General features: G+C 43.4%; 1 protein-coding gene across 2 annotated transcripts in view; it reads right to left on the bottom strand.

Annotated features, from left to right (window-relative positions):
- The window catches only part of UBE2K (ubiquitin conjugating enzyme E2 K), a 235,377-nt gene that overhangs the window by 64,678 nt on the left and 144,796 nt on the right, over positions 1-25,903 (bottom strand). The window contains exon 4 of one of the 2 annotated variants that reach the window (XM_030191315.1): positions 635-717. The exons of the other annotated variant lie outside the window; for it this stretch is intronic. Coding sequence (XP_030047175.1) covers positions 635-717 — 83 coding nt within the window. The remainder of the gene's footprint in view (positions 1-634; positions 718-25,903) is intronic. 2 annotated transcript variants of the gene reach the window in all.

Genomic DNA, 25,903 nt, shown 5'->3' with positions numbered 1-25,903 from the left:
CCAGGTTTAGTTTGAGCTATGACAAAGAAAATAAATTTGAAAAAAAAAAAAAGACAGTTTTCTCTAATTCTTATTTCAAAGTTGATGAAAAAAATTGGGAAAATTTAGCAGAACAGTCAAAAACAAAACTGAGGTGTCAAGGAAACCACCACACAATGAAAGGGCTGTGCATGCTCAAAACTTTGGATTAATACTAATCACTGGAAGAGCTGTTCCACCCCCAGCACTGTGATGATGACGTCACTTATGTGCCTAACTATATATCCTGCCTGTTGATAAACTGTCAGGTCAATAAACAGCTAGATTATATTTAAGAAAAATATACACCAGAAGCAAAAAAGAATTTCCATTTTTAATTTTTATAAAGGAGTTTGGTGACAACCCACACATTTCTTCTTTATCAGTGCCTCATAAGGAGCCTAATAAGCTTATTTCATCACAGAATTGTTTTCCCATTACACCCCAGTTCCCACCTCCCTCTTCCCTTGCTCTCCAACAGAGTTCTCATACACATTTTCCCTTGGCATGGTCATTGCAACCTAAATATGACAAGACTTACAAATAAACATCCAATAATTATAACCAACTCTCTGGAAAACCAATGCCATTAAATTGAGAGACATATTAATCTTACCATTGATCTTTTAATATATCCAAACAAATGGCCCCTGTAACTGAGCTAATATTAGGATGCCATATTTTGGTAATAAACCGCACCTAGAACACAAAAAATGTTGTGAGATTCTTATAAATACAGCAGTTATTACACAAGATGATACAAATGATTAGTACAATATACAGTTCCCAATGTCAGCTTACCCTAGATCTGTTTTGTCAGCTGAGAAAGCGACTGACAGAATATTCAGACTCCAGGAGGAACAGACAGCTGCATAACTTGTGCAGCACCATCTGGTGGCCACCAACTACTAGAATACAATCATATAGACAGAAACCAACCTCACAATAGACTAGACATCACTGGAATGGGGTAACTAGGGATAACTCCAGGTAACACTAGATCTGCAAAATGAGAAACAAACCAGCGTATCCAACCTCATATTGGTCTATTCAAATTCATCCAAGGAAATATTCTCTTTCCTTTAGTAACAACAGATCAGTCCAGAACGTGTGGGTTATTTATGTCTGTTGACCAGTGAATGGAAACTGAGAAAGAAAGCATTTTTTTGTGATCCGCCCCTTAAGAGTACTGTGCCTCCCTAGAACACTCAGTATTTCAAATGAAAAAGAAATAGATCACACAGATTTTATTTAAGCTTACTATACCTCTTTGACTGGCAAGCAGGGCTAAGCTGTTTACAGACTAAAAAGTATGTAAACAAGGAAAAAGGAATTACATTTATTTTGATAGGAAAGTTCAACAAACATTCAAACAATGGATATTATAAACATACAAGACAACCAGAGAATACTGCACTGTCCATCCTGCTCGCAGTCCGGCTCCAAAGACCTGCCAAAAAATCCAGGTCTTAATAGCAGTTTTGAAGCGTTCTAAGGTGTGCTCACCAAGTATTGTTAATGGGGCAAGTTCCAAAGTGCAAGGGCAGTAAAGTAAAAAGCAAGCATCTTGTCGGTCCAGACAGTATCATGCAATGATCATTTAAAGATCTAAGGACTCAGGTTGGAGTGTAGGGTATGGTTAAACAGGAAAGGTATAATGGAGATCCAAACCTAAAGGTGAGTAAAATCTTAAAGTGGACTCGATATTCCACAGGGAGCCAATGGCGACTTTTCAATAACAGGGTCGCATGGTCTGTTTTTCACGAGTGAAATAATAAATGACTAGCTTTGTTTTGTAAGGACTGAATCTTTTTAATAGTTGCTTTGGATATACCAGATTAAACAATGTTGCAATAGTCAATCCTAGTAATCAAAAGGGCCAATAAAAATGAATGAAATGAGTCATGATCAAATTAAGAATGAACAGAGCATAGTTGCCGCAAGATACAGAACCCTGTTCTACAGAAAGAAGAGACCTGAGGAACAAGAGATAATTTTCAGGTCTACAATACTACTTAAGTATCGGAAGTGATCTACCAGAACAATGGTGGCATGAAAAATGAGAGGAGAAGCTAGACGTGTAGGGTCCAGTAAGCCAATAGGCTACAGTTTTTGTCATGGATGTTATATTGAGATTCTAGCATCCGAATAACGGAGAAGTAAGATGCTGGCCACAGAAAAGTGAAATGGTATACCAAATTCTTGGATAAGAAGTGCAAGCTGGCTTAAAAAATAAATTAAACAATATAGGAGAAAGAATGGACCCTATATGTAATGAGTACTGAATCTGACTCATTGAAAGTAGCAACAACCTGAAAGGACCTCAACAGCTACACAATGAATTGTGAAATTGAAATGCTTAAAATAGTTCTTTATTAATATTTAATAAAGAACTATTTTAAGCATTTTGATTGCACACTTCACTGTGTAGCTATTGTGGTTGTCCACTGTTTGATTTTTTCTGGATTCCTTTGTGGAGATTTGTTCTTCCTCAACTTGAAAGGACATATCAGACAGAAAAGACTGATACCAGTTCAGCAGAATACCAGCTAAACCTAAGGAGAAGCCTGGATAGAAGGAGAGAATGACTGACCAAGTCAAAGGCGGCCAATAGATCTAAGGAAACCGCAAGGGTGATTAGGCCTTTATCCAGATGATGATGATACATTTTGCTCGACTGATGCAATTAACTGCCTCTGTGCTACAATGTGATCTAAATCCTGGCTGTCATGAGTGGAGGGCCACACGTGTTCCACAAATTATTGAAGCTGAATAAACAATCTTTCCAACAAACTAAGAAGTAGGGGTGGGCCAAGAAATTTTCACAGCCAGGGATCAATAAAAACACCTTTTATTCAGAACCACATTAGTGTATGACTTGGCACGGGGCCAAGTTTAAACGGAACCGTCTGCATCAGAGGTCTGACACTGTATACAAAAAATACAAAAACAAATATATGCATCAAACATAGCTAAAAACAATAAAAAATAAAAATAGCCAAAAAGTTGATGAATGACAAATCAATTCTCTTTTTTAAAAATTTTGGTTGGCATAGCCCTGTTTACTAAGCAGCGTTATAGGCACGTTGGCGTTTTTAATGCGTGTTAACCATGCACGCGTCTACAATATCCCTATAGGCACCAACACAGTTAGCGCATGCGCTAATTGTAGGCGCGTTAAAAACGCTAACGTGCCTTAGTAAACAGGACCCTGATTCTTTTCTTACAATAGCCCAATCCTACTTCTCTATTTTCATTTATTTTTTTATTTGTATTTTTCTTGGCACAGCACACAAAGCATGTTCACTTTCTTGTTTATTCATTTATTTTTATGTCTTTTTCATTTGTTCTACTAAGCTTTAAAAAAAAAAATTATTTTCACGCATTTTTGTATTCCTATTGAAGAATATTGTCACATATTCTTTATTTTTAACACATATGCTTATATTTATTTTTATTTTGATTGTTTCTTGCAATTATTTTCCAAAAACTTTTTTTCTAAGTTCATCTGTTTTTTAGAATAGTTTTTCTTCTATTATCTACAATTTATTCGTAAGTCAATTATACATATGCATAATATGAATATTCATTTCTACCTTTTTAACAGCTAATTTACATACCCTCGTGATCTGTTTTTTTTTTTTTTTTTTTTGGTGGGCTTATTAGCATCCAACTGATTTCCATTGCACTCGAGCAGTACGTTTTATTTCACTTTTGCTGGAACTCTGCTTTTATTTATTTATGATAACTAAGTTTCATGCAGATCATCTCATTTCTTTAACTTTCTCAACCACTTACATGCCCTCGAGTTCCTGCTGTCTTGTTCTAGGTAGACACGATACACAGAGCCAGACTTTTTCCTATTACAGTTTGTAAGCGTGTGCAATTTAATTAAAGCTATTGTATGCTTCAGCATATATTTAGCACCACATGTGTGGGTTTAAAGACTAGTTCCTTCACCTAGGTTTTTAGTTTTTCTTTTATCTTTTTGTTTTCTTGCTCACATCCGGCAGCAGCTGCTTTATTCATGTTGTAATTCATGTCGTCATATGATCTCTCTGCAGCTGTTTTGACATGTCTCATTAACAGCATGATTGCTATTACCATTTCCAATATATTTAGATTTTTTGTTTTTGTGGCGATTTTTCTTTTTATGTTTTTTTTAGACTATAGTATGCAACCCAGGTGGACATTTGATGCACTTTTCACAGACATTACTTTAAGTTATTTTTTTCTGCATTATTTTGTCAGTATGGTCCTAGTTCCTTCTATCTTCAACATTTTATACCAGGTTACTCCTTATACATTTGTTATTTAGAGTATCAGCATCTTTTAGGGGTATGTTTACTAAGGTGCATTAGCATTTTTAATGCACCTGTAAATTTAAGGCGCATTAAACACTAACATGCCTATGCATTTCTATGGTGCATTAGCGCTTAACGCGTGTACATCATTTACATGTGTTAAAAACGCTAATGCGTTGGATAGAGAACCGCTCCAGAACTAGAAATGCAAATAATCTGTACCACACTTTTTTTTTTTTTCAAATGGAATCAGAAGCTTGTCTGCCATGCTGTGCAAATAGGACCCAGCTCCTATCCTGTGACTGCACTAGAATGAAGGGAACTGTTAAGAAGGGCAAAAAGGCCAGAGAAACCCTGCTGCCCTCAATTCAATTCAGGCAAGTCCATGCTGGTCATGATCCGGAAATGGTGCTAAATTTCTAAATACTTTGTCTGCAATAGCAATCTGCTCCACAGCCAGAGTGAAACAATGTATCTGAAGTAGTACTGTTAAGGGGTATAAAGGCACAAGTTACTTCCTCAAAGGATATGAAATGTGAAGGTTGGAAACTCTTAAAACTGTTAGCTGAGAGCAAATAAGAGCAGTACTTCTCTCACACACTGGCAGAACATTTCACTAGCGCTAAAGAGCATTCCAGCAACAGAAATAATTCCAGTCAGACCAAGAGCTTTTACTCATGGATGATGATCCCACCCTCAATGCTTTCACAGGCAGGATTCCATGAGGGAGTTCTGGGCCACAGTCACACTTTATTTTCAATGCCTTTTAGATACTAAAAGGCTTCTCCCTGTTGCATGTTGAATTTCAGTACCCAGAATCCAAGCCTCATACACTGAAGTGTAGAGAAGGTTGAGGGGGGAGCGCAGGGCATTCAGAACCTCTGAACTGTACCCCAGCTTCAAGCATAACGTCTGTAGAAACATCAGAAATGAGGAGCTCAAACCATAAAGGGTACCCACAGTTTAACTGGATTTCAGTTCCCAAACTGGAACAGGAGCCACTCTATCTGGTCAGAAGGTGCACAGTTAGTATTCTCTGACTCCAGAGGACGAATGGCAGGCTGAGTGTTCTAGAGAGACACGGTACCCTTAAGGGGTGAATCACAGGGAACTACTTTCTTTCTTTGTCTCCATCCACAGGTTGACAGATAAGTTCTGGACTGATCTGTGGGGTGCTAAAGAATGCAACCTGAAAATCTTCCAAACACTTATAGTATTCAGTTTGTGTGGAAAAACTTATAAAATAAAGCTATTAGAAGCAGAGCAAACAGCACTCAAATCTGGAAGAAATCCTAGCCAAGACATTTCCACAGAAAAACCTAACGGGGTTATTTACTAACAGATTTTATTCTTATGGGACCTGCAGCAGATAACACTCACTCTTAGTAAATAACCCCCCCCCCCCCCCCAGGTTACTCATCAGATGTTCTCTATGGACAACAGGATTCAAGTCCTCAAAAGTGGGTGATGTCATCCAACAGACCCAGGCATGGGGAAGCACTTCCATGGCTTAGAATAGACCAAGAAGCTTCTGCAACTTACCATGCATGTGGACCTCTTCCTATGCTGCATCACACAGGGCCTTCTCAGCTCCAAAATAATGTATTTAGAAGTCAACTCTTAGGGTAACTGAAAAGGCATGTGATGCCTTGAATCCTGCTGTCCCTGGAGAACACCTGTTGCACATAAGTAACTTGGTTTTCATAGAGAAGCAGGATTGCAAGTCCACATGAAAGACTCCCTAGCAACAGGTTGCCTTCAATAAAAAAAAAAAAAGGGGGGGAGGGGCCAAAAAGATTTGCCGAGGGGCAGCCACCAAAATTGTTTTTAGTAGCTACACGCTTTTTTTTCAGTCTTTGTTTTGTTAATTTAAGTTAAACAAGAGGTATGCTGAAAATCAAACACACACAAACCAAAAAAAAACAAAAAAAAAACCTGGACCTAGTGGGGTTGGAGTTGAGTTCCAGATCTCATTTCTGATCCAGGAGAAGAGGACAGACCTACCAATCCTACTGTCATGTCAGGATCCCTTTCCAAACAATAATAAGATGTGAATGTATTGACTGATGCTCATGTTGCAGCTCTGCAAATCTCCTCAACATAGGCTGATCTCAAGTGCACTACTGATGCAGCCATGGTTCTCATATATGGAGCCTTGCCATGTCCCATCAAACTCAAGCTTGCTTGGGCGTAAGCAAAGGAGAACAGACTGTTAGTTTACTGGATAGTGTATACTTGGTAACAGTAGCTCCATGTTTATTGAGGGGGGGAAAAAAAAAAAGAAACCCTGCGTGGACTTTCTAAGGTTGCTCCAAGTAGAAGGCTAAGGCTCTTTTGCAATCCAGAAAGTGTAAAACACATTTGCTACTGTGGGCATGTGGATTAGGAATAAATGATGGCTTAGGGAAAAATGCTGGCAGGGCAATTAAGGTAAAAAGCAGACCGCCACAGAAAAGAATTTTGGATGTATGCACAGACCATCCTATTATTGACTCTGTACAAGGTGGCACATCACTATGCTCTGGAGCTTACTAACTCTGCATGCCAAGGAGACAGCTAAGACCTAGTGGCTCAAGTGAGCCTTCATTACCTGTGTTAAAGCAATGCTGAAATCTCAAAACACAGGAGGTAGTTTGATGGGAGGCTTGAAGCAAGCTGCTTGTAATTTTGACAGACTATAGAGATGGATTTTCCTTCTACATGGTAATAAGCACTAATAGCATTAAGTGAATAATGGTCTTGGTCTTTAAACTTGATCTGGAGAAATGTAAAAGGTATTCAATGTGAAACTTTGTTCTTACTTAATTTCCTTTCCTTGATTTTTGCTAGACCCATTCAGATTGAAACATAGAAAAATGTAGCAGATAAAGACCATATAGCCTTACCCAGTCTGTCTATCCATGCCACCTACTTTACCCTATCACTTCCTTGGAGATCCTGTGTACTTGTCCCAACTTCTCTTGAATTCAAATACTGAATTCGTCTCTTCCACTTCTACAGGGAACCCAATCCAAGAATTCACCACCCTTTCCGTGTAAAAGTATTTCCTCAGATCACTTCTCAAAAGTATTTCCTCAGGTCACGAGTTTATCCTATGATCCCTCGTTCCAGAACGTCCTTTCAATTGAAAGAGACTTGCCTCCTGTGCATTTATTCTGCATAGGTATTCAAATATCATATCTTCCTTCTCTTACCATTCTTCCAAAGAATACATATTGAGATCTTTAAGTCTGTCCCCATATGCTTTATGAGAAAAACCACTGACCATTTTAGTCGCTACCCTCTGGATCGACTCCATACTGTTTATATCCTTCTGAAGGTGTGGTCTCCAGAATTATACACAATATTCTAAATGAAGTCTCACCAGAGTCTTATACAGGGGCATCATCACCTCCTTTTTCCTACTGGACATTCCTCTCCCTATGCACCTAAACATCTTAGCTTTCGCAGGCACCTCTTCTACCTGTTTGGCGACCTTAATATCATATACGATCACAAGCAAGTACCACTGCTCTTTCGTGCACAAAAGTTCTTCACCCCCTAAATTATACCATTCCCTCGGGTTTTTGCAGCCCAAATTTATGACCCTGCATTTTTTAACATTAAATCTTAGCTGCCAAATTCCAGACCATTCCTCTAGCACTGCTAAGTCTTTCCTCCATCAGGGGTGTCTGCCCTATTGCAGATTTTTGTATCATCTGCAAACACGCAAACCTTGACAGCCCTTCAATAATATTGCTTTAAAAATGTTAAAAAGAACCAACCCAAGAACTGAACCTTTGCGGCAAATCACAGGTTAACATCCTTTTCCTCAGAATGAGCTCCATTTACCACTATCCTCTGTTGCCATCCACTCAACCATACCGATTGCACTAAGCTTATTTGTTAGTTATCTATGTGGAATTGTATCAAAGGTTCTGCTAAAATATAAATCACCACATCTAGCTTCCTCCCTCGATCCAACTCTCTAGTCACCCTGTCAAAGAAATTAATCAGATTTGTCTGACAAGACCTGCCTCTAGTAAAACCATGTTGCCTTGGGTACTGTAAATCCACTAGATTCCAAAAGCTTTACTATTCTCTATTTTAAAAGTGTTTCCCTTAACTTACTTACAGGCATGTAGCTCCCAACCATATCTGCTCTTCTCCAGTCCTCCGGGACTACTCCTGACTCTAGAGAAGCATTGAAAAATCAGCCAGGGGAGCCACTAGAACTTCCCCAAGTTCCTTCAGAAACCCTTGGATTTATGTCATCTGGCCCCATGGCTTATCCACCTATAGTTTTGCTAGCTCCTCATGAACACAGTCCTCTGAAAAATGTTCAGGGACTACCACCCCTCCCATTCCTGTGTGTGTGTGTCATAAGAACATAAAAATAGCCATATTGAGTCACATCAATGGTCCACCTAGCCCAGTATCCTGCTTCCAGCAGTGGCCAATTCAAGTCAAAGATACCTAGCAGAAACCCAATTAGTACCACCATTCCATGCTACAAATCCAAGGGAACTTATACAAACCTTTTTTAAAGTCAGATATACTAACTGCTGTTACCACAGCCTTCGGCAATGAGTTCCAGAGCTCAACTATTCTTTGAGTGGAAAATATTTCCTCCTATTTGAAGTTACATGGAAATACTTTTAACACACCCTGGTCTTTGTACCTTTTGAATGACTGAAAAATCGATTTACCTCCACCCGCTCCACATCACTCAGGATTTTGTAGACCTCAATCATATGCCCCACTCAGCTGTCTCATTTCCAAGCTGAAGAGCCCTAACCTCATACGTGTGCAGTTCTATCCCTTTATCATTTTGGTTGCTCTTCTTTGAACCTTTTCTAATTATGCTATATATTTTTTTTTAGATACGGTGACCAGAACTGAACACAATACTTAAGGTGAGGTTGCACCATGGAGCGATTCAGTGGCATTATAATATTTTTAGTCTTATTTTGTATCCCTCTACCAATAATTCCTACCATCTTCTTTGCTTTTTTGGTCATCACGACATACTGGGCAGAAGCTCTCTCTCAGGCGAGGGAGTATGATCGGAAGGCAGACCACAGGACTCCTCATCCGAGAAATACCTGGTGTCCTGCTCCGCTTCCCAACGAGTCCTCTCCATCGGTATTGGATATGAGTTGGTGAACCTCGGTCCGAAGCCGGGCCCGTCTCGACGCCGAGGAACGATGTCCTTCGTGGTGGTGTCGAGAGGAAGACCCCCGAGCCACAGGCGACGAAGCTTCCTCCAGCAACGTCAGCGGGGAGTCAACCTGGGTGGTAAGCGGTACCGGGGTCAGAGACCTCACCACGGGCGACGAGCCAACCACTGCCTCCCTCAACGGTACCGACGGCGCAAGCACCTGCGGTACCGGAACAGAATGTACCGACGGCGCAAGTACCGAAGGTACCGGAGATGGTCGCAACAGCTCTCCCAGAATCTCTGGGAGTACGGCCTGGAGGCTCTCGTTCAGAGTAGCTGTAGAGAAAGGCAAAGGAGCCGTTACAGGCGAAGACGACAGAACCTGTCTGGGGCTCGGAGTCTGTACCGGGATGTCCTGGTTAGAGCGCACCGACACCTCCTGAATGGAGGGCGAGCGATCCTCCCGGCGTTGGCGCTTTTCGGGTGCTGAAGTCCTTGGCGTCCCGGAGCGGGAAGGTGACTGATGGCGATGCTTCTTAGCCTTCACTCGAAGCACGCCAATGGTACCCTATGGTACCGAAGAGGAAGACTTGGAATCCACACGCCTCCTCAGGGCCGGGTCCGAAGAAGGTCGATCCCGGGGGGCCTGTAGAACAGGAGTCCTCGAGGCAGGTGGAGACCCGCTCGATGTCTCACTGCCACCAGCATGGGACCTATGGACAGCCCTTACCTGCACTCCAGACGTCGATGCAGTCTCCGGTACCGACATCGATACCGGCGATTACCTCGATACCAAAGGACCGGACCTGGCTCCGAACAAAATGTTCCACTGAGCCAATCTCGCCGCCTGAGTCCTCTTTTTCAATTGGAGGCACAAAGTACAGGCGTTGGGACGATGATCAGCTCCCAAACACTGAAAACACGAAACGTGTCTGTCAGTGTGCGAGATTGTCCGGTTGCACGACGTGCACTTTTTAAAGCCACTGGTAGGCTTCGTGGACATGGGCAGAAAAATCACGCCGGCGAGGTCAAACGCGATGGTGTCGGAAAAAAGGACACAAAAAAAAAAAAAAGAAAAAAGGGGTCCCACACGGGCGGCCCAAAATGGCCGCCGAAGAAAAAGAAAGAAAACTTACAGGAGCAAAGTTCTACGAAAATAAAGGAAAATATTCTTTTTTTTTTTTTTTAAACAGAAGATCGCGGAAAGCGAAAAGAGCCGAAAAAACGGTGAAAAAACTCACGGGGAGTCCGTAAAACCGCAGCGAGGGGTCTCTGGGCCAGAGAACAGCAGCGAAGTAGCGTCCTGAGCCACGGAGAAAACAAGACTGAGGAGCACTGCTCGCGTTCGGGCGGAAAGACGGTCGTGCGGGTGCGCGAGGCTAGCAAACTCTTTGTTGCTAGGAAAAATTCCGCAGAACAACACAGACAATGAAAACTTCCTTAATGAATTGGACCCAACCATTGGAGAATACCTGGCATATCGGACCTGGTTAAACTTTGCCCTCCTTACCGTCGGAAACAGTTACCCAAGCGATTAGTAGGTTATCCAACACTCACTGCAAACTAGATACCTGTCCCAGCTACATAATGAAATCCGTCCCTGACCGCTTCATAGCAGACCTCGCATCGCACCTAAATTACATGATTCAGCAAGGCCTCTTCCCTAAGGAAAATGGTAATATCCTACTCACCCCAATACCAAAAGATACCAAGAAAAAAACCCAAATGAAATCACTAACTACCATCCAGTAGAATCTATCCTGTTGGTGGTCAAACTGATGGAAAGCATGGTAACCAAACAACTTACAGATTATATAAACAAATTCTCAATATTACACGAATCACAGTCAGGCTTTCGCCCCCTCCACAGCACGGAAACAGTATTACTCACTCTTCTAGCCAAATTCAAGCAGGAAATAGCAACAGGCAAAAACATCCTTCTCCTCCAATTCGACATGGTAAACCATAATATATTAATAAGATTACTAGATAAGTTCGAGATTGGTGGAAACATACAACTGGATCAAAGGCTTCCTAACCACAAGAACACATCAAGTAAAATCAAATTCAAACATATCACCGTGAAAAGCAGACTGTGGAGTACTGCAAGGATCACCACTATCACCGATCCTATTCAACTTAATGATGACCCCACTTGCCAAGTCCTTATCCAACCATGGCCTTAATCCTTTCATATAGGCAGACAATATCATATTATACATTTCTTACAAAACCAAACTGACAGAAATCACCATCCTTAGTGGAGCACATGATCTGGTGAAGGACGTTATGGTACTGGGGCCGCTTGATAACAGTGATCATAATATGATCAGTTTTGATATCAACCTTGAAGTAACTATACACAGGAAGTCAAATACGTTAGCGTTTAACTTTAAAAAAGGAGACTATGATAAAATGAGAAGAACAGTTAAAAAAAAAAAACTTAGGGGGGCAACTGAGAGGGTAAAAACTGTACAACAGGCATGCACGTTGTTCAAAAATACCATCCTGGAGGCCCAGGTCAAACATATTCCGCGAATTAGAAAAGAAAGACGAAGTCCAAAAGACAGCCGGCATGGTTGAAAAGTGAGGTGAAGGAAGCTATTAGGGCTAAAAGAAACGCCTTCAGAAAATGGAAGAAGGAACCGTCTGAAAATAACAAGCAGCAGCATAAGGAGTGTCAAAGCAAATGCAAGGCGCAGAAAAGGGCTAAAGGAAACGCCATCAGAAAATGGAAGAAGGAACCATCTGAAAATAACAAGAAGCAGCATAAGCAAATGCAAGGCGCAGATAAAGAAGGCCAAGAGGGATTAGGAAAAAAAGGTAGCATTAGAGGCAAAAAAATAGCAACATTTTTCGGTATATTAAAAGCAGAAAGCCAGCAAAAGGATCGGTTGGGCCGCTGGATAACCGAGGGGTAAAAAGGACGATCAAGGAAGATAAAGACGTAGCGGAGAGATTGAATGAATTCTTTGCTTCGGTCTTCACAGAGGAAGATTTGGGTGGGATACCGGTGTCAGAAATGGTATTTCAAGCGGACGAGTCAGAGAAACTTACTGACTTCACGGTAAACCTGGAGGATGTAATGGGGCAGTTCAGCAAACTGAAGAGTAGCAAATCTCCTGGACCGGATGGTATTCATCCTAGAGTACTGATAGAACTGAAAAATGAGCTTGCGGAGCTACTGTTAGTGATATGCAATTTATCCTTAAAATCGAGCGTGGTACAGGAAGATTGGAGGGTGGCCAATGTAACGCCGATTTTTAAAAAAGGTTCCAGGGGACATCCGAGAAATTATAGACCGGTGAGTCTGATGTCGGTGCCAGGGAAAATGGTAGAGGCTATTATCAAAAACAAAAATTACAGAGCACATCCAAGGACATGGATTACTGAGACCAAGTCAGCACGGCTTGTGTGTGGGGAAATCTTGCCTGACCAATTTACTTCAGTTCTTTGAAGGGAGTAAACAAACATGGACAAAAGGGAGCCGGTTGATATTGTGTATCTGGATTTTCAAAAGGTTTTTGGCAAGGTACCTCATGAAAGGCTACAGAGAAAATTGGAGGGTCATGGGATAGGAGGTAATGTCCTATTGTGGATTAAAAACCGGTTGAATGATAGGAAACAAAGAGTGGGGTTAAATGGCCAGTATTCACAATGGAGAAGGGTAGTTAGTGGGGTTCCTCAGGGGTCTGTGCTAGGACCGCTGCTTTTTAATATATTTATAAATGATTTAGAGATGGGAGTAACTAGCGAGGTAATTAAATTTGCTGATGACACAAAGTTATTCAAAGTCATTAACTCACGACAGGATTGTGAAAAATTACAGAAGGACCTTACAAGACTGGGAGGCTAAATGGCAGATGACGTTTAATGTGGGAAAAAAGAACCCGAATTATAGCTACGTCATGCAAGGTTCCACGTTAGGAGTTACGGACCAAGAAAGGGATCTGGGTGTCGTCGTTGATAATACACTGAAACCTTCTGCTCAGTGTGCTGCTGTGGCTTGGAAAGCGATTAGAATGTTGGGTATTCTTAGGAAAGGTATGGAAAACAGGTGTGAGGATGTTGTAATGCCGTTGTATCGCTCCGTGGTGCGACTGCACCTTGAGTATTGTGTTCAATTCTGGTTGCCGCATCTCAAGAAAGATATAGTAGAATTGAAAAAGGTGCAGCGAAGGGCGACTAAAATGATAGTGGGGATGGGACGACTTCCCTATGAAGAAAAACTAAGGAGGCTAGGGCTTTTCAGCTTGGGGAAGAGACGGCTGAGGGGCGATATGATAGAGGTATATAAAATATTGAGTGGAGTGGAACAGGTGGATGTGAAGCCTCTGTTCACGCTTTCCAAAAATACTAGGACTAGGGGGCATGCGATAAAACTACAGTGTAGTAAATTTTAAACAAATCGTAGAAAATATTTCTTCACCCAACGCATAATTAAACTCTGGAATTCGTTGCTTGAGAACGTGGTGAAGGTGGTTAGCTTAGCTGAGTTTAAAAAGGGGTTAGACGGTTTCCTAAAGGACAAGTCTGTAAACCACTACTAAATGGACTTGGGAAAAATCCACAATTCCAGGAATAACATGTATAGAATGTTTATACATTTGGGAAGCTCACCAGGTGCCCTTGGCCTGAATTGGCCGCTGTCGTGAACAGGATGCTGGGCTCGATGGACCTTTGGTCTTTTCCCAGTGTGGCATTACTTATGTACTAGGGAGCCAAGTGGCATCCACAACAAAGAAAATGTTCCACTCAATGTAGAAACTCAAATGCGTGAAGCAATTCTTCCCAAGGGAAACATTTTGCAACCTGATACAATCAATGCGCTCCTTGTGACTCTGGGCAAGTCACTTAACCCTCCATTGCCCCAGGTACAAATAAGTACCTGTATACAATATGTAAGCCTCATTGAGCCTGCCATGAGTGGGAAAACGCGGGGTACAAATGTAACAAAACAAAATAAATAAAATGGTACTAAGCCACTTAGATTACTGCAATGGAATTTATGCGGGATGTATAGAACAAACCTTAAAGAAATTTCAGACCACTCAAAACACGGCAGCTAAGCTTATATTTGGTAAAACGCGATTTGAAAGCACAAAACCCCTCCGCGAAAAACTACACTGGCTCCCAATCAAAGAACGCATCGCCTTCAAAATCTGCACCCTGGTTCACAAAATCATCTACGGAGTAGCCCCGAGTTACATGACAGACTTGATCGACTTACCAATTAGAAATACATCCGAATCAACACGATCTTCTCTAAATCTGCACTACCCAAGCTGCAAAGGACTTAAAAACAAAACAACTTACGTATCTAGTTTTTCCTACATAAGCACACAACTGTGGAACGCATTACCAAAAGCCTTGAAAACGACGTACGACCACCTAAAATTCTGGAAATCACTAAAAACCAACCTGTTTAAAAAGGCATACCCTACCAATCCAACTTAAATGCCTAATCTCTGCAACACAACCAAACTAAAGCACGTAATGCTCTTCCATTCTCTGATTCCCTAATGTGGCTGTGCCACGTGAACTTGATCTTACCACAACATCACCCTGTATCTGTTCACACCGGAGCCTGCAAAGACCTCTCCGGTACTATGTAAGCCACATTGAGCCTACAAATAGGTGGGAAAATGTGGGATACAAATGTAAAAAATAAGTAAATAAAAATAAATACGCACTAATAGTTATCTTGACAACCATTGTAAAACACAGTATCATACAACCACAACCTTGCAAATGTAATTGAATCAATATAATCTCTAACAACTGTTAAATATAAGCCACTCGTTTTTGGATAATTGTGGCATTCAAGTATGAATAAATGAATAAATAAATAAATAAATAAAATAATAATAAAGCAGCTTCCAGGGGGGCCTAATTGCACTCAATGTAAGTGCTACAAGCCATAGACTGCGCCACAGGGAGCTAAGCCAAGAACAAACTAGAACCTGCTGTACTAGTCCACACTGTGACAATCTGCTGGAAGCACAGAACACTGATACATTCCAGTGCTACACCCTACACTGTGATGTAATCACTGGAAAGTTCCAGGTCTCCGCCTCCATCTGTTAGTAATGGCTGGTCTAGCCGAATGAAAGGGAAGCTGTTTTTGTGTGGGACAGGAAAAGGATCTAGGGCCTTACTAATCAAACCACATAGAAAACTTCTTCCACTGAAATATGCAAGTAGAATCTCTCTTAAAGCTAGAAGGATTTGTAATGCACCATGAGCCATATGCAAGGCAGCCATAATTACTCTCTGCACATCCATGCTCTGAAGAAGGATCTAATGCTGGGATACAAGTGTGTCACTGATCAGTGTTGGAGAATTTCCTAGTTTTGGTCGGTCTCCTTATGGATAACTCCTAAAGAAGAGGAAATCAAATTTGCCACTCTTGTGTTGAGGGACGACTCATGCGGTGGAAGTTCTTGACTTCTTTTGTCTGCTAAGTCATTATCATTCCCTGCTAGATACAATCCTTCAAGATACTACCCTGTTCCACATTCTGACATTTTTGCAATACAGGAGGTGTGAACCTGTTCCTTCAAGTCTTATAATATACAAAATTGCCACCTCACTGCCTATTTGGGTTGCCAACAAAATTTATTTCTAATCCAATCTCCAAAAGTGAATGTAACTGACCAACGTTGAGTGTGATTAGGCCCCCTGGAAGCTTCTTTATTATCATTAAGTTTTTCCCCAAGTAGACACACACAGCATGTAGTCCATCTACGTGGGCTCCCAGCACAGTCTGGATGCATCTGTGATAAGGACAACATGGACAGAAGGAAATATGAAAAGGAATTCCTTTTCCTTTTGCCAGATTTAATTGCTCCAAACACCAGGCCAGGGAGTTTGAGAAATCTGGTAATAAAGACTAGGTCCTATAACTATGAGCTGTTTCTTTTTTTTTTTTTAATCATTTTCACTTTTATTTAAAAGTGGACTCCTACAGTTGATGTATCTCAACTTAAAAGTCGCCAAACTGTCTTATTTCATTCTGTATTGGGAATCCATTAACTATATTTTAAATGTTTATTAAGTTTCATGTTATACATCAAGAAACAAGCGTGAGTATACATTTTTTCAAATTAAAGAAACATTTCCACAAAGCAAATTAATTATCGCAATTGTAAGAAAGCCTTAAAGAAATTTAAAAAAATTCAGACCACATTTGAGGAGAACCCGAGAATAGAAAAAGAAACATAAAAATAAATCCTAACATATTAAAGACACTGTCAACCCAACCCAAGCTCAATATAATTCTCCAAAAGCTCACAAATCCATAGTGTCACTTCTACACCTGATTTCTTGCTCTGAATGAAGGTTCACAATTGTACTGGATCATAAAATACATAACAGGCCTCATGAAGCTGTATCTTGCATTTGTATGGAAATCTTAAAAATAATTTTGCACTACGAGTAAGGGCTTCTTGCTTCATAGCAAGTAACTGTTTCCTACACTCCTGGGATTTCTTACGTACATCTGGAAAAATTCTAATCTTGCGTCCAAGAAAATCCACATTTTGAAAGGACCACTGAGACTTTGTTTTGTGCAAAAACAAAAAAGTCACAATTACAGTTGCAGTCCCAGTTACAAAATCTCCAGAAGTTTCCAAAAGGCCTGTAACATTAAGTGTAGAAACCTGTTTGTATAGGCCTCACTTGGTCTTTCACCACAGTTGAAAATACACCTCTATGCCTCCCTTTAATATATATTATGTTCTAAGCATTTAGACTTACAAAGTTCCATAGTAAACTATGGAACTTTGTAAGTTTACAAAGTCATGCTAGTGGCTGCTGATGCAATAATGCCGACACAGTCCATTCACTCTGAATGGGCTGTGTTGACGTTGCCATGCGACTTTGTAAATGGCGGGGGGGGGGGGGGGGGGGGGGTGCTTTGAAAATGAGCCCAATTGCATTTTCCAGAAACTTCTAAACCTCTTTTAGATACTTATGAAAAACCTCCCTAGGTGCCATGGAAAGAACACAAGAAAATTTAAAATATGCAAGTTCAAAGATTTAGCCTTGCTTTCCATAAGTTCCAACATTGGATGAATTGCCATTTTGTCCACTACTAGAGAAAACTAAGGCAAGTACACTAAAGGAAAAATTTCTCAATCTGGACCAAGAGGTAAAAGCAATTAAAAGTAATCAGACTCCATCACCTGCGATTTACTTGCAATTTGGCCAAAGACTGAGAGCAGCCTAGTGGTTAGAGCACCAGTCTTGATATCAAGAGGTGGCTGGTTCAAATCCCACTGCTGCTCCTTGTGATCTTGGGCAAGTCACTTAATCCTCCATTGCCTCACGTACAAAATTAGATTGTGAGCCCTCCAGGGACAGAGAATACCCAGTGTACCTGAATGTAACCCACTGTGAGCTACTACTGAAAAAGGTGTGAGCAAAATCTAAATAAAAATGATTAATAATAAATTGTGCAAAAACTCCAGACAGCTTGTGCATACATTCCACTGTTTGCCAAAGTTCTTCCAAGGTGACAACTGTGGGCTTGAGCAAAGGAGGAACAGCAAAAGATGATAAAGAAGCCTCAGCAATACATCCAACTCTCAATACAGGGAGATCACTGGACCCCCCCCCCCCCCCCCCCCCCCCGTTCCTTGAGGCACCAACTCAGTTCCACTGGGCTCAGCCACCCAACCGAGTGCCTACCCCAGAGCTGAAGCCATCATTCCAGGCCTCTCCTGCACCTGGCTCCCAAGCTAGAGCCCAAAGAGCTGGTGGCAGAGGTGGAGAGACTGGGCTCAGTGATGTGTCACTGCCCAGCAGTACGGTGGTCTCTGCCCCACCTGCCACAGCAGGAACACCCAGAACAGGTTGAGAAGCTGCAACATACTGTTCCATGGAGTGCTGCCCCAAAGCCATCAGGGTCAGCGTCGAGGTCGGACGGGGATTCCTCACTCTTTCCAGTCTCTTAGGCATCATAACTCAAAGGTAAATTCCAAAGGAAAGTAGTTATTGGGAAGAAGGTCCATAGAGCACTGCTATAGCATGTCATGTCAGCAGTCATTTTGGGTCCTTCACTTGGAGATCTATTACTAGCATACCGATGTATAAGGGACTGTACTGGGTATTTTTGGTCAACAAAGTAATTTAGAATTTACCCTTCACGTCAGATATCAAATCTGACGTCTTTTGGCACGCAAACTAGTATTTAAGTTTGTGTTCCAATGGGACAGCGTATTTTATATTTAATTTAGTTTCAACAAAATTGAAGCTTCCATCGGTTAAGTCCGGAGTTTGATTTAACTAAATTTATTAGTTTAATTGGGTCAACAGGTTTAATTTAGAATGCATACTCTGTAAACTTTCACTTTGTACCAAGCATTCAACCTGAGCACTAAAGCCAGATTTGGTTTTAAATTTAGATATATTTTAAGGAAAAGGCTACCTTTGTTTTTAATCTTAGGACACATTTATGCTTTTAGTTAAATTATTTGGAACCCTTTTGGGTTTGTGTCTTAAAAAATAGCTCTATAATATAGTATTATATTGTTCAGTTGTCCCGTAGTATGCATCTTCCAGCATGTAATTTAGGAATATTTTATTAATTCAATTTGGAAATGACAGTAATACCAAAATACGTTTATCAAGTTTTATAATGTACTTCTAAAACGCAATTTGCCTTGACAATTTTCCATTTTTGTCCTTGTTTGTGTCATCTGTTCACAGAGATTTTATGTAAAGTTCTAGTACCTTTGGAGACATCTTTTACTCTTGTCTTAACTGTTCATTTGATCATTGTTCAGTTTAAATTTAATCAAACTATGTTAGTTCCTTTTCACAATAGCAGTACTTGTTTCAACAATTTATTTATTGCACATTATTTATAGCTTGTGCTTAAGTTTATTTTTATGATTTACTTTTCGTATGCAGAGTGAATTGATGTGCCTTGGGCTTCTGAAGAAGAAACACATTGCCATTTATTTAATTAATGGTTATTTCAAAAATGGTATTTTTCAGATTCTATATATATGCACTTAGGTTTCTTTTTGTCGTTGCCATCAACAAATATTTCATCTGAGCAACTTTAAGATTGATCTCTTCCTCCTCTATTTCAATATTCTTTTTATGAAATATATATTTAAATAGTTTTTAACAATGGTACTATTTATGCATTGCTTCCATTACATCTTATCACCTATATAGCGAATGCTACATACCTGTAGAAGGTATTCTCCGAGGACAGCAGGCTGATTGTTCTCACTGATGGGTGACGTCCACGGCAGCCCCTCCAATCGGAAACTTCACTAGCAAAGGCCTTTGCTAGTCCTCGCGCGCCCATGCGCACTGCGCATGCGCGGCCGTCTTCCCGCCCGAACCGGCTCGTGTTCGTCAGTCCCGTATGTAGCAAGACAAAGACAAGGGAAGACACAACTCCAAAGGGGAGGCGGGCGGGTTTGTGAGAACAATCAGCCTGCTGTCCTCGGAGAATACCTTCTACAGCTATGTAGCATTCGCTTTCTCCGAGGACAAGCAGGCTGCTTGTTCTCACTGATGGGGTATCCCTAGCCCCCAGGCTCACTCAAAACAACAAACATGGTCAATTGGGCCTCGCAACGGCGAGGACATAACTGAGATTGACCTAAAAAATTTACCAACTAACTGAGAGTGCAGCCTGGAACAGAACAAACAGGGCCCTCGGGGGGTGGAGTTGGATCCTAAAGCCCAAACAGGTTCTGAAGAACTGACTGCCCGAACCGACTGTCGCGTCGGGTATCCTGCTGCAGGCAGTAGTGAGATGTGAATGTGTGGACAGATGACCACGTCGCAGCTTTGCAAATTTCTTCAATAGAGGCTGACTTCAAGTGGGCTACCGACGCTGCCATGGCTCTAACATTATGAGCCGTGACATGACCCTCAAGAGTCAGCCCAGCCTGGGCGTAAGTGAAGGAAATGCAATCTGCTAGCCAATTGGATATGGTGCGTTTCCCCACAGCCACTCCCCTCCTATTGGGATCAAAAGAAACAAACAATTGGGCGGACTGTCTGTTGGGCTGCGTCCGCTCCAGGTAGAAGGCCAATGCTCTCTTGCAGTCCAATGTGTGCAGCTGACGTTCAGCAGGGCAGGAATGAGGACGGGGAAAGAATGTTGGCAAGACAATTGACTGGTTCAGATGGAACTCCGACACGACCTTTGGCAAGAACTTAGGGTGAGTGCGGAGGACTACTCTGTTATGATGAAATTTGGTGTAAGGGGCCTGGGCTACCAGGGCCTGAAGCTCACTGACTCTACGAGCTGAAGTAACTGCCACCAAGAAAATGACCTTCCAGGTCAAGTACTTCAGATGGCAGGAATTCAGTGGCTCAAAAGGAAATTCCATCAGCTGGGTGAGAACGACATTGAGATCCCATGACACTGTAGGAGGCTTGACAGGGGGCTTTGACAAAAGCAAACCTCTCATGAAGCGAACAACTAAAGGCTGTCCTGAGATCGGCTTACCTTCCACACGGTAATGGTATGCACTGATTGCACTAAGATGAACCCTTGCAGAGTTGGTCTTGAGACCAGACTCAGACAAGTGCAGAAGGTATTCAAGCAGGGTCTGTGTAGGACAAGAGCGAGGATCTAGGGCCTTGCTGTCACACCAGACGGCAAACCTCCTCCATAGAAAGAAGTAACTCCTCTTAGTGGAATCTTTTCTGGAAGCAAGCAAGATACGGGAGACACCCTCTGACAGACCCAAAGAGGCAAAGTCTACGCTCTCAACATCCAGGCCGTGAGAGCCAGGGACCGGAGGTTGGGATGCAGAAGCGCCCCTTCGTCCTGTGTGATGAGGGTCGGAAAACACTCCAATCTCCACGGTTCTTCGGAGGACAACTCCAGAAGGAGAGGGAACCAGATCTGACGCGGCCAAAAAGGAGCAATCAGAATCATGGTGCCTCGGTCTTGCTTGAGTTTCAACAAAGTCTTCCCCACCAGAGGTATGGGAGGATAAGCATACAGCAGACCCTCCCCCCAATCCAGGAGGAAGGCATCCGATGCCAGTCTGCCGTGGGCCTGAAGCCTGGAACAGAACTGAGGGACTTTGTGGTTGGCTCGAGATGCGAAGAGGTCTACCAAGGGGGTGCCCCACACCTGGAAGATCTGTTGCACTACACGGGAATTGAGCGACCACTCGTGAGGTTGCATAATCCTGCTCAACCTGTCGGCCAGACTGTTGTTTACGCCTGCCCGATATGTGGCTTGGAGCACCATGCCGTGACGGCGAGCCCAGAGCCACATGCTGACGGCTTCCTGACACAGGGGGCGAGATCCGGTGCCCCCCTGCTTGTTGACGTAGTACATGGCAACCTGGTTGTCTGTCTGAATTTGGATAATTTGGTGGGACAGCCGATCTCTGAAAGCCTTCAGAGCGTTCCAGATCGCTCGCAACTCCAGAAGATTGATCTGCAGATCGCGTTCCTGGAGGGACCAACTTCCTTGGGTGTGAAGCCCATCGACATGAGCTCCCCATCCCAGGAGAGACGCATCCGTGGTCAGCACTTTTTGTGGCTGAGGAATTTGGAAAGGACGTCCCAGAGTCAAATTGGACCAAATCGTCCACCAATACAGGGATTTGAGAAAACTCGTGGACAGGTGGATCACGTCTTCTAGATCCCCAGCAGCCTGAAACCACTGGGAAGCTAGGGTCCATTGGGCAGATCTCATGTGAAGGCGGGCCATGGGAGTCACATGAACTGTGGAGGCCATGTGGCCCAGCAATCTCAACATCTGCCGAGCTGTGATCTGCTGTGACGCTCGCACCCGCGAGACGAGGGACAACAAGTTGTTGGCTCTCGCCTCTGGGAGATAGGCGCGAGCCGTCCGGGAATCCAGCAGAGCTCCTATGAATTCGAGTTTCTGCACTGGGAGAAGATGGGACTTTGGATAATTTATCACAAACCCCAGTAGCTCCAGGAGGCGAATAGTCATCTGCATGGACTGCAGGGCTCCTGCCTCGGAAGTGTTCTTCACCAGCCAATCGTCGAGATATGGGAACACGTGCACCCCCAGCCTGCGAAGTGCTGCTGCTACTACAGCCAAGTACTTTGTGAACACCCTGGGCGCAGAGGCGAGCCCAAAGGGTAGCACACAGTACTGGAAGTGACGTGTGCCCAGCTGAAATCGCAGATACTGCCTGTGAGCTGGCAGTATCAGGATGTGTGTGTAGGCATCCTTCAAGTCCAGAGAGCATAGCCAATCGTTTTCCTGAATCATGGGAAGAAGGGTGCCCAGGGAAAGCATCCTGAACTTTTCTTTGACCAGATATTTGTTCAGGGCCCTTAGGTCTAGGATGGGACGCATCCCCCCTGTTTTCTTTTCCACAAGGAAGTACCTGGAATAGAATCCCAGCCCTTCCTGCCCGGATGGCACGGGCTCGACCGCATTGGCGCTGAGAAGGGCGGAGAGTTCCTCTGCAAGTACCTGCTTGTGCTGGAAGATATAAGACTGAGCTCCCGGTGGACAATTTGGAGGTTTTGAGGCCAAATTGAGGGTGTATCCTTGCCGGACTATTTGAAGAACCCACTGATCGGAGGTTATGAGAGGCCACCTTTGGTGAAAAGCTTTCAACCTCCCTCCGACTGGCAGGTCGCCCGGCACTGACACTTGGATGTCGGCTATGCTCTGCTGGAGCCAGTCAAAAGCTCGTCCCTTGCTTTTGCTGGGGAGCCGAGGGGCCTGGCTGAGGCGCACGCTGCTGACGAGAGCGAGCGCGCTGGGGCTTAGCCTGGGCCGCAGGCTGTCGAGAAGGAGGATTGTACCTACGCTTACCAGAAGAGTAGGGAACAGCCTTCCTTCCCCCAAAAAATCTTCTACCTGTAGAGGTAGAGGCTGAAGGCTGCCGGCGGGAGAACTTGTCGAATGCGGTGTCCCGCTGGTGGAGCTGCTCTACCACCTGTTCGACTTTTTCTCCAAAAATATTATCCGCACGGCAAGGCGAGTCCGCAATCCGCTGCTGGATTCTATTCTCCAGGTCGGAGGCACGCAGCCATGAGAGTCTGCGCATCACCACACCTTGAGCAGCGGCCCTGGACGCAACATCAAAGGTGTCATACACCCCTCTGGCCAGGAATTTTCTGCACGCCTTCAGCTGCCTGACCACCTCCTGAAAAGGCTTGGCTTGCTCAGGGGGGAGCGCATCAACCAAGCCCGCCAACTGCCGCACATTGTTCCACATGTGTATGCTCGTGTAGAGCTGGTAGGACTGAATTTTGGCCACGAGCATAGAAGAATGGTAGGCCTTCCTCCCAAAGGAGTCTAAGGTTCTAGAGTCTACTACTACTACTACTATTTAGCATTTCTATAGCGCTACAAAGCATACGCAGCGCTGCACAAACATAGAAGAAAGACAGTCCCTGCTCAATGAGCTTACAATCTAATAGACAAAAAATAAATAAAGTAAGCAAATCAAATCAATTAATGTGAACGGGAAGGAAGAGAGGAGGGTAGGTGGAGGCGAGTGGTTACGAGTCAAAAGCAATGTTAAAGAGGTGGGCTTTCAGTCTAGATTTAAAGGTGGCCAAGGATGGGGCAAGACGTAGGGGCTCAGGAAGTTTATTCCAGGCGTAGGGTGCAGCGAGACAGAAGGCGCGAAGTCTGGAGTTGGCAGTAGTGGAGAAGGGAACAGATAAGAAGGATTTATCCATGGAGCTGAGTGCACGGGAAGGGGTGTAGGGAAGGACGAGTGTGGAGAGATACTGGGGAGCAGCAGAGTGAATACATTTATAGGTTAGTAGAAGAAGTTTGAACAGGATGCGAAAACGGATAGGGAGCCAGTGAAGGGTCTTGAGGAGAGGGGTAGTATGAGTAAAGCGACCCTGGCGGAAGATGAGACGGGCAGCAGAGTTTTGAACCGACTGGAGAGGGGAGAGGTGACTAAGTGGGAGGCCAGCAAGAAGCAGATTGCAGTAGTCTAAACGAGAGGTGACAAGGGTGTGGATGAGGGTTTTGGTAGAGTGCTCGGAAAGAAAGGGGCGGATTTTACGGATGTTGTAAAGAAAAAAACGACAGGTTTTGGCGGTCTGCTGGATATGAGCAGAGAAGGAGAGAGAAGAGTCAAAGATGACCCCAAGGTTTCGAGCTGAGGAGACAGGGAGAATGAGAGAGCCATCAACAGAAATAGAAAACGGGGGGAGCGGGGAGGTGGGTTTGGGGGGGAAAATGAGAAGCTCGGTTTTGGTCATATTTAATTTCAGGTAGCGTTGAGACATCCAGGCAGCAATGTCAGACAAGCACGCTGAAACTTTGGTTTGGATGCAAGGTGAGATATCAGGGGTAGAAAGGTAGATTTGGGAGTCATCAGCATAGAGATGGTAGGAAAAGCCATGGGATGAGATTAATGAACCAAGGGAAGAAGTGTAGATAGAAAAGAGGAGGGGACCAAGAACAGAACCCTGAGGTACGCCGACAGGCAGAGGGATAGAAGTAGAAGAGGATCCACCAGAGTGAACACTAAAGGTGCGGAGGGAGAGGTAGGAAGAGAACCAGGAAAGGACAGAGCCCTGGAATCCAAGTGAGGACAGGGTATCGAGAAGTATGCTGTGATCAACAGTGTCAAAAGCAGCGGAAAGATCAAGAAGAATGAGGATGGAATATTGACCTCTGGATTTAGCCAGTAATAGGTCATTGGAGACTTTAGTAAGCGCAGTTTCGGTTGAGTGGAGAGGGCGAAAACCAGATTGTAATGGGTCAAGAATAGCATGTGAGGAGAGAAAATCAAGGCAGCGGCGGTGAACAGCACGCTCAAGTAATTTGGAGAGAAAAGGAAGGAGGGAGATGGGTCGGTAATTAGAGGGACAAGTAGGGTCAAGTGAAGGCTTCTTAAGGAGAGGTTTGACCACAGCATGTTTAAAGGCAGCAGGGACAGTCGCAGTGGAAAGTGAAAGGTTGAGAATGTGACAGATAAAAGGAATAAGAGTAGGAGAGATGGCATTAAGAAGGTGGGTGGGAATGGGATCAGAGGAACAGGTGGTACATTTTGAGGAAGAAAGGAGAAGTGTAGTTTCCTCAATAGTAACTTCAGGAAAGGAGGAAAGGGAATGAGGGGAAGGAGAGAGAGGGGAACGGACTAGTGGAGGGAGAGCTGGTGAGGTAGAGAAAGCAAGGTTTATCTTTTGAACCTTGTTGTGAAAGAATTCAGCAAGGGTCTGAGGAGATAATGAAGGGGGAGTTGGGGGAGGGGGCACCTTGAGGAGAGAGTTCAATGTGGTGAAGAGAAGTCGAGGATTAGAGCCAAGAGAGTTGGTCAGTTGGATATAATAATCCTGTTTGGCATGTAAAAGAGCAGATTGGAAGGAGGTCAGCATGAACTTAAAGTGTAAGAAATCAGCAAGGGCCCGAGATTTCCGCCAGAGGCGTTCGGCGGAGCGGGTACAGGAACGTAGGTAGCGGATATTAGAAGTCAGCCAAGGTTGGGGT

This window comes from Microcaecilia unicolor, chromosome 2, assembly GCF_901765095.1.
Source record: "Microcaecilia unicolor chromosome 2, aMicUni1.1, whole genome shotgun sequence".
NCBI lineage: Eukaryota > Metazoa > Chordata > Amphibia > Gymnophiona > Siphonopidae > Microcaecilia > Microcaecilia unicolor.
This window is presented reverse-complemented; position numbering and strand designations above follow the sequence as displayed.